This window comes from Rhamphochromis sp. 'chilingali', assembly GCF_963969265.1.
Source record: "Rhamphochromis sp. 'chilingali' genome assembly, chromosome: 20".
NCBI classification, from domain to species: Eukaryota; Metazoa; Chordata; class Actinopteri; order Cichliformes; family Cichlidae; genus Rhamphochromis; species Rhamphochromis sp. 'chilingali'.
Genome location: NC_137947.1, coordinates 17983614 through 17997616, shown reverse-complemented (window position 1 = coordinate 17997616; position 14003 = coordinate 17983614). Strand labels below are relative to the sequence as shown.

Here is a 14003-nt window from a genome sequence, read left to right as displayed (position 1 = left end):
CATTCAGGGTGTGGGAGCTGACTGAAGATCAGGGCCAGAGTAATGTCAGGCATTGATGATGCGATGCGCTAGCAATGACAGACAACAGAAGGATGACTTTATCATCCATTTAGCAATTAATGACAAAGCCACAAGACTGCAGGTCATAGAGAACATGCCCGATATGATGCAGTTAAGGAAAAAAGTAATTCCACAAAGCATGCAAAACGAATTCAAGCAGGGAAAAAAATGCATATAATAATTTTAAAAAAGCAAAAGTAAAGAGAAAAACAAAAAAACAAGAAAAGAAATTGTATCCTGCAATGCTTATTGAGATTGATGATTCTTAAAAAAAAAGACCACCAATAATAATGCACTTGCAGATGTTTAAATCTTTCTATTTTCTTGTGAGAAAATGCTTTAAAAGCGGATAGTAGGGATTTCATGACTGTTTTGTTGCTTTTTGATTTGGATTCTAATTAATCCCTGTAGGCTAGCCTGTATTGATGAGACACACTGGGCACACGTTACATTAAATAGAAGCACCACAGGTTAGTTTCCTGTTAGGCTAAAGTGTAATAGTCATGAAAGCTCTATTTTCCAAATTAAATTAAAGCGCAACACAGGATGTTTCAAGGAGGACACAGAAAGAAAATGAAAAGCACACAAATGACTTTAGGAAAGCTTTGAATGGAGGATAGATAAAGGCAGACAGAGGAAGAAGACAGAAAGAGAAAGACTGAAAGAGAGAATTAAAGGGCATGGACATGTGTGTCCTATTGGCCAAGGTCTCCAGTCACGCAGTGTGACTTGACATAATGTACCTTTACTTTAACTGCGTTTAAACTTTACCATTCTAAAAAAGTCAAGTTAACTAACCCCCAGTAACTACCAACTTCTGGAGGTGTACCTTAGTCACACAACCACACCTTGTCTGGATTTCAACTTACTTTCTGCCTCGTGTCGAGTTATAACTCCCTCCGAATTTCTTCCGATTAAGGATGAGAGCAGCAATTTCTGGCACGTAGCGAGCAAACATGGCCTACATGCATGGAATAGAAAAAAAAAAGAAAAAAGCATGCAGAGAGGGTTCTACCGCACACAGAAAAACAGCAGAACCATCTGGAATACTTACTTTCTCCCATTAACCGCACTATAGGAACCACCATATTTCTTGCGGTTTCCTATTAACTCTATGATTTCAGGGACGTAGCTGGCAAACATGGCCTAAGGAGAAGATAGAAGACAGAAGAAGAGACTAAAAAAGAGACTAGTATGGCGCAGAGTGGGTTGTGGAGCGATTGGTGCGTGAATCCAGATTTCTGAGGATATAAAAAAAATATTAGCCTGTAAATCCCATCGCTCTCATTATCTGGAGAGACTCCCTAAAGTTCACAAAAATCAGTGGAGGGAAAAAAGAAGTAGCCCCAGTGTTTAAAAGTTCAGAACGGGTTTGGTTAGTGGGCAATAATTTTGTTACAGCTGACAGCTAGTCAGTCTGCAATTAACACCCAAAACCTTTCTTTGGAAAAAAGCTGAGGAAGAATAAAAACCTATGTGCCATGTTTTGTCCAACAAACACAGATGACCTGGCAGGTTGATTTGAATAGGCACACCTGATGGTCCACAGCTGCAAAACACATTAAGACTCATTTGTTGGGCTAGAAAATGAGCTGGATGCATTTTGCAAAGGTTGACAGCCTGTCGTCCCAGCACAGAGTTATGTTTAAGCTCACTGCTTACCAGTGGCGTATACTCGCTGGCGTTACTCGCGTAGGCTTGCATCTACAGTTAGCAACACAGAGATGCCCTTGCTCGGTAAAAGCATACTTCACTCGTGCCTGGAAAAAATGTACTGTTACATTACCAGGAATAGTGTGACATTATGTGAGTTTGATTTTATCCTTGGCTTTAGCATACCTTCACCCTGGAGTCATTGCTAAGCCACTGCTGCTGAGAGGAAGCAGGCGGAGGTATTCGCCTAAAGACTTCCAGAACTCGCAGCACTAAGAAAACCTTGCAATCTATCACCATGGTCACAATATGGTACACATCCACACAGCTGTAGGTCATCAGTGCATACTGATAGCTGTCTTTGTACAGAATTTGGCTAAATCCTCCAGTCTTTGCGAGCGAAGACGAAGGGCGTGCGCGCTCTTCTGTATGCGACCGTGTGTTCGAGTGCTTACAGGTGTTTGCGTTCATGCGTGTTTACATGTGAGTTACTGTACTAGTGTCAGCCCAACGGGACGTTAGATCAGAGGAAGGTAAGAGGGCAGGTTGTGGGAAGCTGCCGTTGCTATGGTAACATTCAGGCTGGCCTAAGCTTCATCTCCCTGCCCCTGTGTTTGTTGGAATTGTGGGAAGAGACACGGAAGGAGGGGTGTCCTGAAACCGCAACTGCTTTTAAGAGAATAACAACATCATCAGACAAAAGCTTATAATCTAATCAAACAAATATAGGGAGGACACATAGGGGGAAGAAGACAAAGGAGCACAATGATCTGTGACTCCAGGAGACAAGATACAGTAGGCTAAACAGGAGGATACAACTACACTGTGACAAAGATATAGCATGTACTGTCTAGGCAATATAGTTCTAACAATATAAAAACACTACACTAACATGTTATACAGTATAGATCATTCTAAATATTAACATCACATTTTATTTATTTTATTTTTAGACATTTTAAACAGTTCTAAACAGTTTATTGATGGGGGCAGGCAGGAATTTATAGGGAAAATGGGATATAGGGAGAATAAAAAGTCTGATTTTACCAAACCGCCAAGGATGAAGAAGACCATAAAGAGGCGCCCCAAGGTGGTTCTTGCATAGACATCCCCGTAGCCCACTGTAGACATAGTCACCATCAGCAAGTAGACACATTCCCAATATGATAGTGACTGGGAATTTTGGAAGTTTTCCCAAGGATCCCCTGAGTTTTCCACCTAAAATTGACAAGGGAGTGATGCAGAAGGATCATTAGATACAATTCGCACAACCAATTTGTAAACAGAGTTTTTCTAAAAAGAAACAGTTTCCTGAGATTTGATTAAATCCAGCTGCAAGTGTGCCAGCATTCATCTCACTTTGTGACATCGTCTTCATTTAGTGAGCCTTGACTACCATCTAGTGGTAAAATCATTTAATACCTCACGAGTACGGATTTTCACTTTAAAAGCATCTGGCTTAACTGAAACCAACACTTTGATCAGAATAAAGGGAAGGTGAAGGAGGAGGCAGTTTTATGCTCCATTTTATGTGTTTGTAATATTAAATACCACATCCCTAATTTTGGTTCACAGGAAAGTTCCAAGGGTTAAAAACCCTATTTACAATTTACACGCATCCTACATGTGATCAGTATTAAAATGACATATATGCAGAAATCTAATTTAGTAGAAATGATCTCAGGCAGGAATAAAAGCAAGTCATGCAGCGTGATCACATGAAAAAAATCTGCTTTGTTCAACACAACTACTTTTTCCCGCCACTGGAAGTAAGCCTGATAATAACTACACGAAGTGCAAAAAAGAAAAGAGGAACGCTTCACCTGTCCTGGAATGTGACACGTGTCACCAATTTCTCCATTCAGATGGGATTCATGTGAGAGTTTAGCCGAGATAACAAGAGTAGATTTCAATAACAGGTCTAAATAATAAATCTGAATACAGATCACATGGAAATTCCAGGCATAAATTTAATATAAAAATCTGAGCTGATCTTTCAGAAAATACTGATGATTCACACACATAACATGCTGGTTATTTGCTTTGTGACAGTTAGTTAAAATTTGCCCTACAGAATAAACACAAGATATTTACACAGATAGGGCTTGGCTTTAATATCCCTGATATATTTTATGTACATTAAAGTTAAAGTCACTAAAATGTCTTTAATTATGCTGCCTCCTAAGTTTTAGTGGCACAGCAGATAGTGCCCTATCCACATATGACATCACAGCAATGTTTTAAACTTGGAGAAATTTAATTTTTTACTAGCAAATACCATTAATTTAGGCTCTTTATTCATACTATCAGACTCACTGAAAGTGCTAGGTGTCACACTTGTGTCAGTGAGGTAGTTACAGTTAGTTCACTACAGTATCATTCTTTCTGGAACATTTAACTCTGGATGCCACTGGCCGTCACATCTGTCCACTTACCAAATGTATGAATCCAGCAGCTGTGAGCCATGTGCTTATGAAGATGGAACACAGGTTCACCAGCTTGATGGAATTGCTGCACAGAGTGAAAAAAAAATAAAACTCATTTAAGGCGGCGAGACCAGTGACAGAAAAAAAGAGATTTGTTTTATTCATATATATAACAAAGTTTTTTTTTTTTTTTTTTTACATCTTACAATAGTTGAAAGGAAATCAGGTTGAATAAAAATGTCAGAATTTTGTTCCCTATTATCTATTGTTTCCTTTTGTTTACTCCAAATCAACCACAGTGTTCATCACACACTCATGGTAAAAAGAAAGTCCCCAATCTTTCAGTTCAAGGTTTAACATAATAAAAACAATCATTTAATCCCCACCAGGTTTTAAAATTAGGTCAATGCAACCTCAGATGAAGAACACTTATATTACACTGTGTCGTCATTTATTTCACAAACATCACTGTGCAGAAATTTTGGCCCACTCTTCTTTAAATATTGCTTCAGTTCATTGAGGTTTGGGGAATTTGTTTCTTTTTCAGCCATTCTGTTGCATGTTTGCCTCTGTGCTCTGGGATCACCGGCCTGTTGCATAAGCCAGTTTGGGCCAAGTTTTATATGCTGGATAGGTGGCCTCACATTATACTCCAGAATACTTGAGTATACAGATTGCTTAATGTGCCACTCGATGATTGCGAGGTGCCCGGGTCCTGTCCCTGCAACACAAGCCCGAAGCATCAGCTCTCCTCCACTGTGCTGACAGCTGATGTTTGGTTTTCAAATGTGGCACTGTGCATTATGCCCAAACATGTCCATCTTGCTTTCTGCCCAAAACAAGCCACTCTTGTTCAGTCAGTTGCACTGACATGAACCTCAACATTTAGCAGGCTGTAGAGTCTGAGGTGTAGCTTTTTTATTTATTTTTTTAATTTTTTGCTGAGATGTTCACTCCTGGGATGATTGCCAACTGTCTTGAAAGTCTAGCTGTGAATGACCTTCATCCCCCGTAGAATACTGGATTACTTCTTTAAGATCATTGCTGATGTCTTGGCATCGAATGCTCCAGACCAGCAAACTGCCAAAATACGTGCCTTTATAGAGGTCCTCACACTTGCTGATGATTAAGTTAATGAGTTAATCAAGTACATTTGATTAGCGGCAACTGGTCACCACTTACCTTCTTAATATATATATATATATCGAAGTATTTACCTAATTGTTTATACACCGCTTCTGTATTTTGGCCTAATTTGTGTGAACTATGGTATGGCTATATTATTATGTTATACATAATATATGACTTGTTGTTTATCTGAGAAGATATTTACTAAATTTTAAGAACTGATAAGGACCAGATGATTTGTATTATGTCCTGATAACCAAAGCATATTTATTTAAGACTCTAGGTGATAGGTTGGTCTTAATACTAAAAATTCTGTTGTCAGGGTATGTGTGTGTTTTGTAAATGAAAAAAAGAAAACACTTTTCTTACCTTGTTTTCAAGATATTTAAGAATTGCAAAATCTCTGAGAACTGTATCAATCTTAGTGCTCTCAGGAATCTTAAACCTGCGTGAACAGAGAAGAACAGAGAAACGTATCAACATGTAACATGCACTGACAGGAGGGAAATGTAGAGACAACACCTGTGCAGACATTGTCCTGAGTTCAAACAACATGAGGTTCTGCATGTTGGCAGATCAGCTAGTGATGCAGCCCACATGTTACCACAGCATTTAGGCACAGTACAGAGCAACATCATCCAAATCATCAAATGTAGCTTATAACATACAAGAAAACAAAACAAAAATAATACATCAATAAATAAATAAATAAATAGCACATTTTCTGAATAATTATGGTGTCAACCAAGTTAGAAGGAACATTTTAAGCCGTGAGTGTCAGTGCAAAGAGCAGGTCCCTCATGGATTATAGAGCAAAGTGGCAACTGTCTCATTGTCTTTTTATATAACAGGTCCAATCCCATAGAACAAGCATACATGGATTTATGTCAGTGATAAAAATTCCTACTGAAATTATACAATCAGACCCCACAAATATAAGGTTGTCACAGGCACATCAATGATTCTGATGAAGCAATCTCACGTATTACACTTAACCTAAGGCTCTTACCCCAGTTGGAGAGAATGTGTAAACAGGACCAAACAGAATAGTAAAGTCCTGTCTGGCTTCCCTTTTTCTCCTGTCCATGATGGCCCTGCCTCACCCTGTATCCATTCTGAAAAAGATCGCCACAAGACTTCTTTCGCCTCCATGTCTCTTGGAGGGTTTGCAAATTTACATCACTGTGTGTACGACGGTACACAAGCAGTTTAGGAGGAATCATTGTTTCTGGACCAAATCCAGTACTTGGGACTTGACTTCAGGTCAAGAAGTCTGTAATCCTCAAATATTTAGGGTCTTTAAGTATTCCTAGTAAAATAACCAAAGAAAAGGCTTTAAAAAGAAAGGCTTCCTTGATAGGACAATGTTGCTTCTGTTGGTGTTAAATCATTGGTCTCCGTGCATTCAGCTGCAGTTGTATAGGTTTTCCATGTCAGTCGCATCAGAGAGTGTCTCTGTGAGCAAAATGTCAGCTCTAATATAATTGTTTTTTTTCCTCATTTTTTGTTACAGTGCCTTTAATCCCCACAACCCAAACAGATTTACCTTTCTCCTGCCCCTTTTAGTGATTTACTACTAACCCCTATAAAGCCACGTCTCCATCAACACAGCTGTATCAAACCTTTCAAAAAAGTCTGAACCATGCCAGGGATTAACAGAGATGAAAATAAAGCAGAACAAAAACAATAATCCGTACATAAAATGAGAGACCTGTTTTCACAATGAAATTTCAAACAACTCTGTCTGACAGTAAAAAAAAAAAAAAGTAAAAAAACAAAAACAAAACCCATCTCTGTCAGATTAGGACTACAGATAAGGAATCTACACTTCCATGTAAACATGTATTTAGGGCATAAATTCCTGAAACTTTTTTTTTTTTTTTTTTTTAAACAGACACAAATGAATCCTCCAGCTCCAGGTATTTTAGCAGAATCAAAGGAAAGACTCCCTCTGGAGCTGGAAGCAACAAGACGACATAAAATCCAGATTATATTGTCATGACCCTCAGTAATCACTTTGTATCTATGGCAACTGAAGCTGTGTTTTTCTCATGTTTATGGCCCAGAATGGGACTGAAATCTGAAAGAGAAATCTGATATTGTACTTTTGCAAAAACCTGTTTGTTTGTTTTTTTAAACCCAAACAACAACAACAAATTATAAGTACACTCACCAGCTCCTTTGTAAAGTACTCTGTGCTAGTACTGAGTTGGACTCGCTTTTCTCTTCATAACTGCCTTAATGCCTCTTGGCACAAATTTAGCAAGGTGCTGGAAAATATTCCTTTTTGAGCCATACAAACATGATAGCATCACACAGTTGAATTTACAGTCATCTGCACAAGATACACATCTTTATTTCCACTAAATCCCAAAGGTGGTCTATTAGACTGAGATCTGGTGACTGCAGAGGCTATTTGAGTACAGTGAACTCACTGCTGTGTTCAAGAAACCTTTGTGACATGGTGCGTTATTCTGCTGGAAGCAGATAAGCAAAAGATGGGTACACCGTGGTCATAAAGGAATGGCCATGTTCACCAACAATACTCAGATAGACTGTGGTGTTTAAATGATGATCAGTTGCTACTAGCAGGTTTTCTTGACCATGTCTAAATGCACCGAGTTACTGTCATGTCGTGTGGCTGATTAGATGTTTGTGATAAGCAGCTGAACGATTATATCAAACAAAATTGCGTTTCTCCTGTCCATGATGGCTCTGCCTCACCCTGTCATGTCGTGCGGCAACACAGATACATGTATATATAAATAATGCTTTTTAGTTTATTTTTAGTTTTCTTTAGTTGTAACAACGACCATCTATAAATAATTTCAATGAATAATAAAACAGTTGAACAAATGTACAATATTAAACTTAATATTAATTAAGGAAAATAAATTAGCAACATAAGTTTAAATTTCATATTTTTTAATGACCACAAATCATGTTTTCATAGACGCTGATATCCTATTGAAAAAATGTAATACTCCCCTTGGTGTTATGCTGCTTCCTGTTTTTACTCCACTACATGATGGATGCAATTATTGTAGTTTATTTATTTTAAAGCTTTAGATGTGTATTATTTCGCTGATATATCAAGAAATCTAGCCATATATGGTGTAACAACAGGTCAACAACAGCTGCAACATTAAATGTATGAATCAATAAATTCATAAGTATTATACTATGATATCATTTATACAGATGATTCTTGAAAGTTTTACTTCAACTACTTTAAATATGTTTTGTTTATATCATTGCTAGCCTACTTAAGTAGTATTCTAATTTTACTTTAGTATATAAAAAAAAATCCAACTGATGGTGTGGATCGTAATTCATACTGCACACATGTAATCCTAACTGACCTCACTGTGTTTTGCCTTTTCGCATTGGCTTTGGATGCAGTGATTCACACCTGTTTAACAATAACAAACAAAATTGTACATAAAAACAAATGACTACGCTCCACAAACTGAAACTGTATATTTGTTCGACTGGCAAACACAGAAATGCTGTGTTGCACTTACAACACAAAACATAGCAGCCAGCTTTTTGACATAAAACTGATGTGACAACATCAACAAATACTTCGCAAATTTGGCGTTCAGATTGCAAATATCAGACATGCCACCAAACACACAGTGATGCTGCGATGCAGGTGGCTGCAGAACACATTTTTCTCAATTAGTGTGAAGCATCTGTGTTTGTGTTATGCTGTACATCTGTGCGTGTGGTATTTTGTCTTGCGTTTAACACTTTGTGAGACTTTGTGGAGAAATATCTGTTCACGCTATCACATCTGAGACTTCACCTACACTGAGTGAGAGCAAGAAAAACAGCCCCACAAAGGCCTACAACAATTATAACACACAATAATTTCTTTTCTATAAAAAAAAATGTGTATTATGTAAAAATCATGTTAAAAACAAACCAAAAAAAAAACCTCAATGAAATTCTCTTGCTGTGTTCATGTATGAGAAAATCTCTTTCCCGCACATGCTAAAGCCTCTTGCACACATGTGTCAGCTTGCCAGATGCTCATTCAAAAAAAAAAGGTTTTCTGTTCTGTGCCCGCTCTTACTTAATTGAGGCTTTGCAAGCCCAAGCACTGACTCTGTGTCACATGTCCTGGACGGGCAGCTTTCTGGGGCTTTTTATCAATCGGCAGGCTGGAGCAGTTCATCTGGGATAACACTGACAGTAAACCAAGCCAGGATTAGATTATATGATGCTACGCTAATCTAAACACACAGATCCTCAGCAAGTGTACACAGCACTGACTCTTCCTGCTCATTCATGGAGGATAAACAGTCCATATTTATCAATACATACAAAAAAAAATGTTCAAACTGCAACACGCGAGAAGCCTGGCTATACCAAAGAGGCTTAAACTTCCCTCGAAACAGTTTCCCTTCCCTACCATGGGCTGAAGGGCCATATAAAGCGATCATGCCCATATCAGGTGCTGTAAGCCTCTTTCAGCAGGAAACCAACAAACTAACCCACCACTAGGAGGCAGTAGCATGTCAGAATATAAGGCACGTCTGAAGGCTACAAACTACTGCACATTCTTCAGGCCAGTGAAGCTTCAATAACATTAGATTGACACCATTTCTTACTGGCTATCCAAAAACAGCACACTTTAATCAAATACAATGAAATAGAAATAAAATAGACTTTGCAGTTGTCTTTAGGTATTTTCATGATGCCATTTGTCTTTAAAAAATTGTTTTATTCCTTAAATATTTAAAACTGGGAAGGTAGTCCTCTGTAATGGCTGTGGTGGAAAGGCATGGAGTTAACTTACAGAGTGTGAAAGCTAAGGCTCAGTAGCCACAAGATCTATGAGCATCTTTCAAACGGCAAATCCCACACTGTCAGGACTCTTGGGAGAAATGTTAAGTTCAAGTAGTTAAAGGAGATTAATTCCTTTTTCCAAGGAAGAACTCTACATGCACTCTTACATTAGCCTCACATCATTCTCCTCCCCTTAATCAATGTCCAATTTGCAAAGCCAAAGAGAACATGACTTAAAATGTGCACAGCGTATACAGGCACTGCCTTGTGTGCAAAGTGGGTGAATACTCTACCACAGAGCACAGGGCAGAGCCCTTATTAGTGGGCTTTTTATTAACTGGGCACACCTCCACTGAATTTCCACTGGTCTTCTCCAGGACTGAAACGAGAGGTAGTATAATTGTGATATATTATGCTGGCTGGTGTGTGGTGTGTATTCCCTACCAGCTAATTGAAGTGAAGATGAACCAATCCAAGGGGATTGAAGAGCACAATACGCACTCTTAACAGCCACCATGGCTTCTAACAAAGCCTGCGTTAAGGAACAGTATGGACACTTAACTAAATGAAAGTAACAGCAGTTGTGCATTAGCTCGTTTTGGCCCTGTTAAGCTGTCTGATGGAAGTGAACAACCACATACACAGCTAAAGCAAAACGGGCAATTTCATTTATTTAACAGTGAATTGCAAAGGTCACCATCAGAAAGCAGATCAGGTTCTGACTGATACCGTTTAATTGTGCTTATTTTCCTCCCACCACAGAGTTCCATATTAACTCCCTTATTAATACAGGATATAAGCAGTTAATAATGACTGCTATTCTCAGGTTCTCGACCTGAATATGAAGACACTTTCAGCACATGATTGGTATTCTAAAATCGACCGTCACATCCTACTGCAGATCGACGCTCTGTTAATTTTATAACATGGGCTTCGCAGCACTTTATGTTGCTATTAAACACAACGCCCGGTAAAAATAAACCCATCCCAACGCATGACAGAGGGTTTTCTGTTCTTTTACTGTGCTGCTGTTAGACAAGTCCAGCACTAAAATAAAAAATGTCTTCGTTTTTATGAGGTGGAGATGCCACCTCTCGTGTCACCACTGTGAAACTGAAACGCACTGAGTCTCCCCATTTAAAAATAATGAAGAGCCCTGGAATCTAGGGCATCTCTAAATAAAAAAAACATTATAGGCACATTTTGTTTAAGGATAACAGCTCACAGTGAAGCTGGATTATATGTTAAGGTGTTGTTCTTTCCTGCATCAGGTCTACATGCAGGATATTTAATAATCATTACAGAACATCAGCCAGACCACTATTTCACAATCTTTCATCATCCTCATCAAGGGCCTAACGCCAACAGTCTTCTGGGGAGGAGATGAGGACACCTTGCATCATGAAACCAGACTACTTGGCTTGGCCACGTCTAATTCATTACACAGCTTGTTCCGTGTGAAATTCGCGAACCACTCTCCGCTTCTTAAGAAACCTTCATCAACTCAGAGATCAAACATTCACAGCCTCACATTACTTCACAGAGTCAGTGATTCTGGCGGGCATGTAAAAAAAAAAAACCTGAGGAAAACCAGCATTATCGAGTGATTCCTCGTGTTTCTTCTCAAATTTAACAAAAACCTTGCCAATGGCAATATCGATTGCTCTACTCTTTTAAAACTCAGTGAAATCCTTAAAAATGTAGCAGTGAACACCAAGAGCACCCTGAAACGGTCACATTTAATTAATTGTAATATTTGAGCACTCCTACTGTTACTGATAAAGAGTGTTGGAGACAAACTCGACAAAAATGGCAATTTGAAGGAAGGCTAAATGTCATTATTAGTGTGACTACTGCATTAACATTGTCGCTCAGCAATTTTTGTATTCCAGTGACACAATAAGACCAACGCTGGAATAGTGTCGGCACGAACGAGCTTCTTTTTTGAGGTTTTTAAAAGCAGAGAGGCAGAGCATCCAAAAAAGAACACACCTACAAAGAACTGCAATGTAATTTAGGTCACATCATCTAAACACGGTGGGGAAAAAATAGGTCGTTATGTAATGCAGGTTAGGGTATTTTCCAGTCTGCTCATGCGAGAGTGTGTATAAGTGTGTATGGGGATATCACATGCTTTTACATGTGCATTTTTTTGTTCGCATGGATGTGAATGAGTCTAATAGATGGTACAGCACTGTGAGGTACCCCAGGTGCAACGCCTCGACAGACCAAGTACTAATGAATGTGAAGCACAAACATGGAGAGTCACCGAGCCACAGCCCTACTCTGAGTCACTTTCACTCCCATTAGTTGATCCACTCTGCTGTGTCTGTGTTCCCTGAAACATCAGAGGAACCCAGCCCTGTCACTTTCAATGACGAGGGAACATTGACTGTAGCCGCAAGCAAGAGAGCCTCCGAGATTTGCTCCCAGTGATGGGGAGACGGTGGGAGTGATAGGAGGAGATAAAAAGGAAGGGTGGCATTCAATGACAGAGGGCAAAAAGGAATAGAAAGACACAAATGTGAGGATGAAAATTATTAAAAATAAGCGGAAAGGAAAAGCAATAGGGTCGATAGAGTGAGAGCTATAAGTTTAAGTTTATGGATATGGAAACTTACCAAGCCAGCTTCTGTTTAAGTAGACAGAGACGAACACAGGAGGAACAGTGAAGAAGTCAACCACTGAGTTGACCTCCAGCCAGAACCACAGCTTGTCATTGGCTGCTATAAACTGTCAAAAAGAAAAAAGGTGACAACTGAAGGTTAATTTTGCACAAAACATCCTGACTTTGCCACAGCCCGCTCTTCAAACTGCTGTGTCTTCTTTTGACAATGCTGACTTATTATACACAATGACAAAAGCTTCACCCTACTTGCTGAGTCATGCAGTAATGGTTGTTGGTGTAAGCAGCTTATGAGTTTGTTTGTTTTTTTCATTCATTCAGGATGTCAAGCATCCGGATAGCATTTGCACCATCGGAATTCTGCTCTTGCATGACAGCCATGCTGGGAACATCGTTACAGCAATGTCAGCTTAAACTAAAGGTACGCTGTTTGAGTAATGGGTGACTAAGGTAAAAGTCTGCACATGCATGTCCAAAAGATTACTGTGTCTCAAAGTAACTGTTTTTTATGCCATCATAAAAATAAAATCAATAAAAAGCAGTAAATGAATGAAGTCAGATGCATTAAAGAGCCTTTTTGACGATAAAACAACAGCTATATGGTTGTATTTTGTAGTACATTCATTGCACAGCAGATGCATGTAAAAAATGGGTGTGTGCATGCACCAGCTTACCCGCAGGCCAAAGTAAAGAAGGAAGAATACGTTGAAGGCCATATCAATCTGTAACGTGAAATCTTTGTAGAAGTTCTGGCAGGATTCTATAGGACTAGAGACAGAGAGAATTATCAGTTAACAGCAATTATCAGTCAGTAAATGTGAAATAATTTGATCAAAATATGGAGTTATAACCACTGTAATAAAACTGAAATCTCCCGTAATACTGAGCTCAATGCAATGATGGTGTTTTACGTCGACTGAGTCCGAGGAGTGAGTGGGAGGGGCGGGTCATAGAGCAAGATGAAAGACTTATGGCTCTAGCTTAGCTGTAGAGTCAATCGCATCTAGATGAAATGGCCAAAAATATACTGAAAGTGGAGTTTGCTTTGATGTGACAGTACTTTCAACACGCATAAATTATTCCTCGTCTGTCACACACAAATGTTCCAAAAGATAGTCCCTCATTTGAAGAGAATGTGTGGAGACTGCAATCACTGGGCTGGTGATACTCTTCAAAAAGGCAGATGATGAAAAATGAGTTATTAACTGTCTGGTCTGTCATATGATCCATTTTCTTATTTACCGCGTGATGATTAACCATTAGCGAGTTGGTGCTCGCAACAAAAGCAATAACAGGCTCTGTGCCCACCCCATTCT

The 14003-nt window shown here is 39.0% G+C and overlaps 1 protein-coding gene across 4 annotated transcripts in view; it reads right to left on the bottom strand.

Moving 5' to 3' along the window:
- LOC308388332 (calcium-activated potassium channel subunit alpha-1a) overlaps window positions 1-14003 on the bottom strand; it is a 149547-nt gene that overhangs the window by 50934 nt on the left and 84610 nt on the right. For all 4 annotated transcript variants that reach the window (XM_080868965.1, XM_080868966.1, XM_080868964.1 and 1 more), the window contains exons 4-9: window positions 13362-13455; window positions 12683-12794; window positions 5637-5712; window positions 4149-4224; window positions 2761-2931; window positions 1115-1206 (exon numbers count right to left, since the gene is read on the bottom strand). In XM_080868965.1, coding sequence (XP_080725091.1) covers window positions 1115-1206; window positions 2761-2931; window positions 4149-4224; window positions 5637-5712; window positions 12683-12794; window positions 13362-13455 — 621 coding nt within the window. The remainder of the gene's footprint in view (window positions 1-1114; window positions 1207-2760; window positions 2932-4148; window positions 4225-5636; window positions 5713-12682; window positions 12795-13361; window positions 13456-14003) is intronic.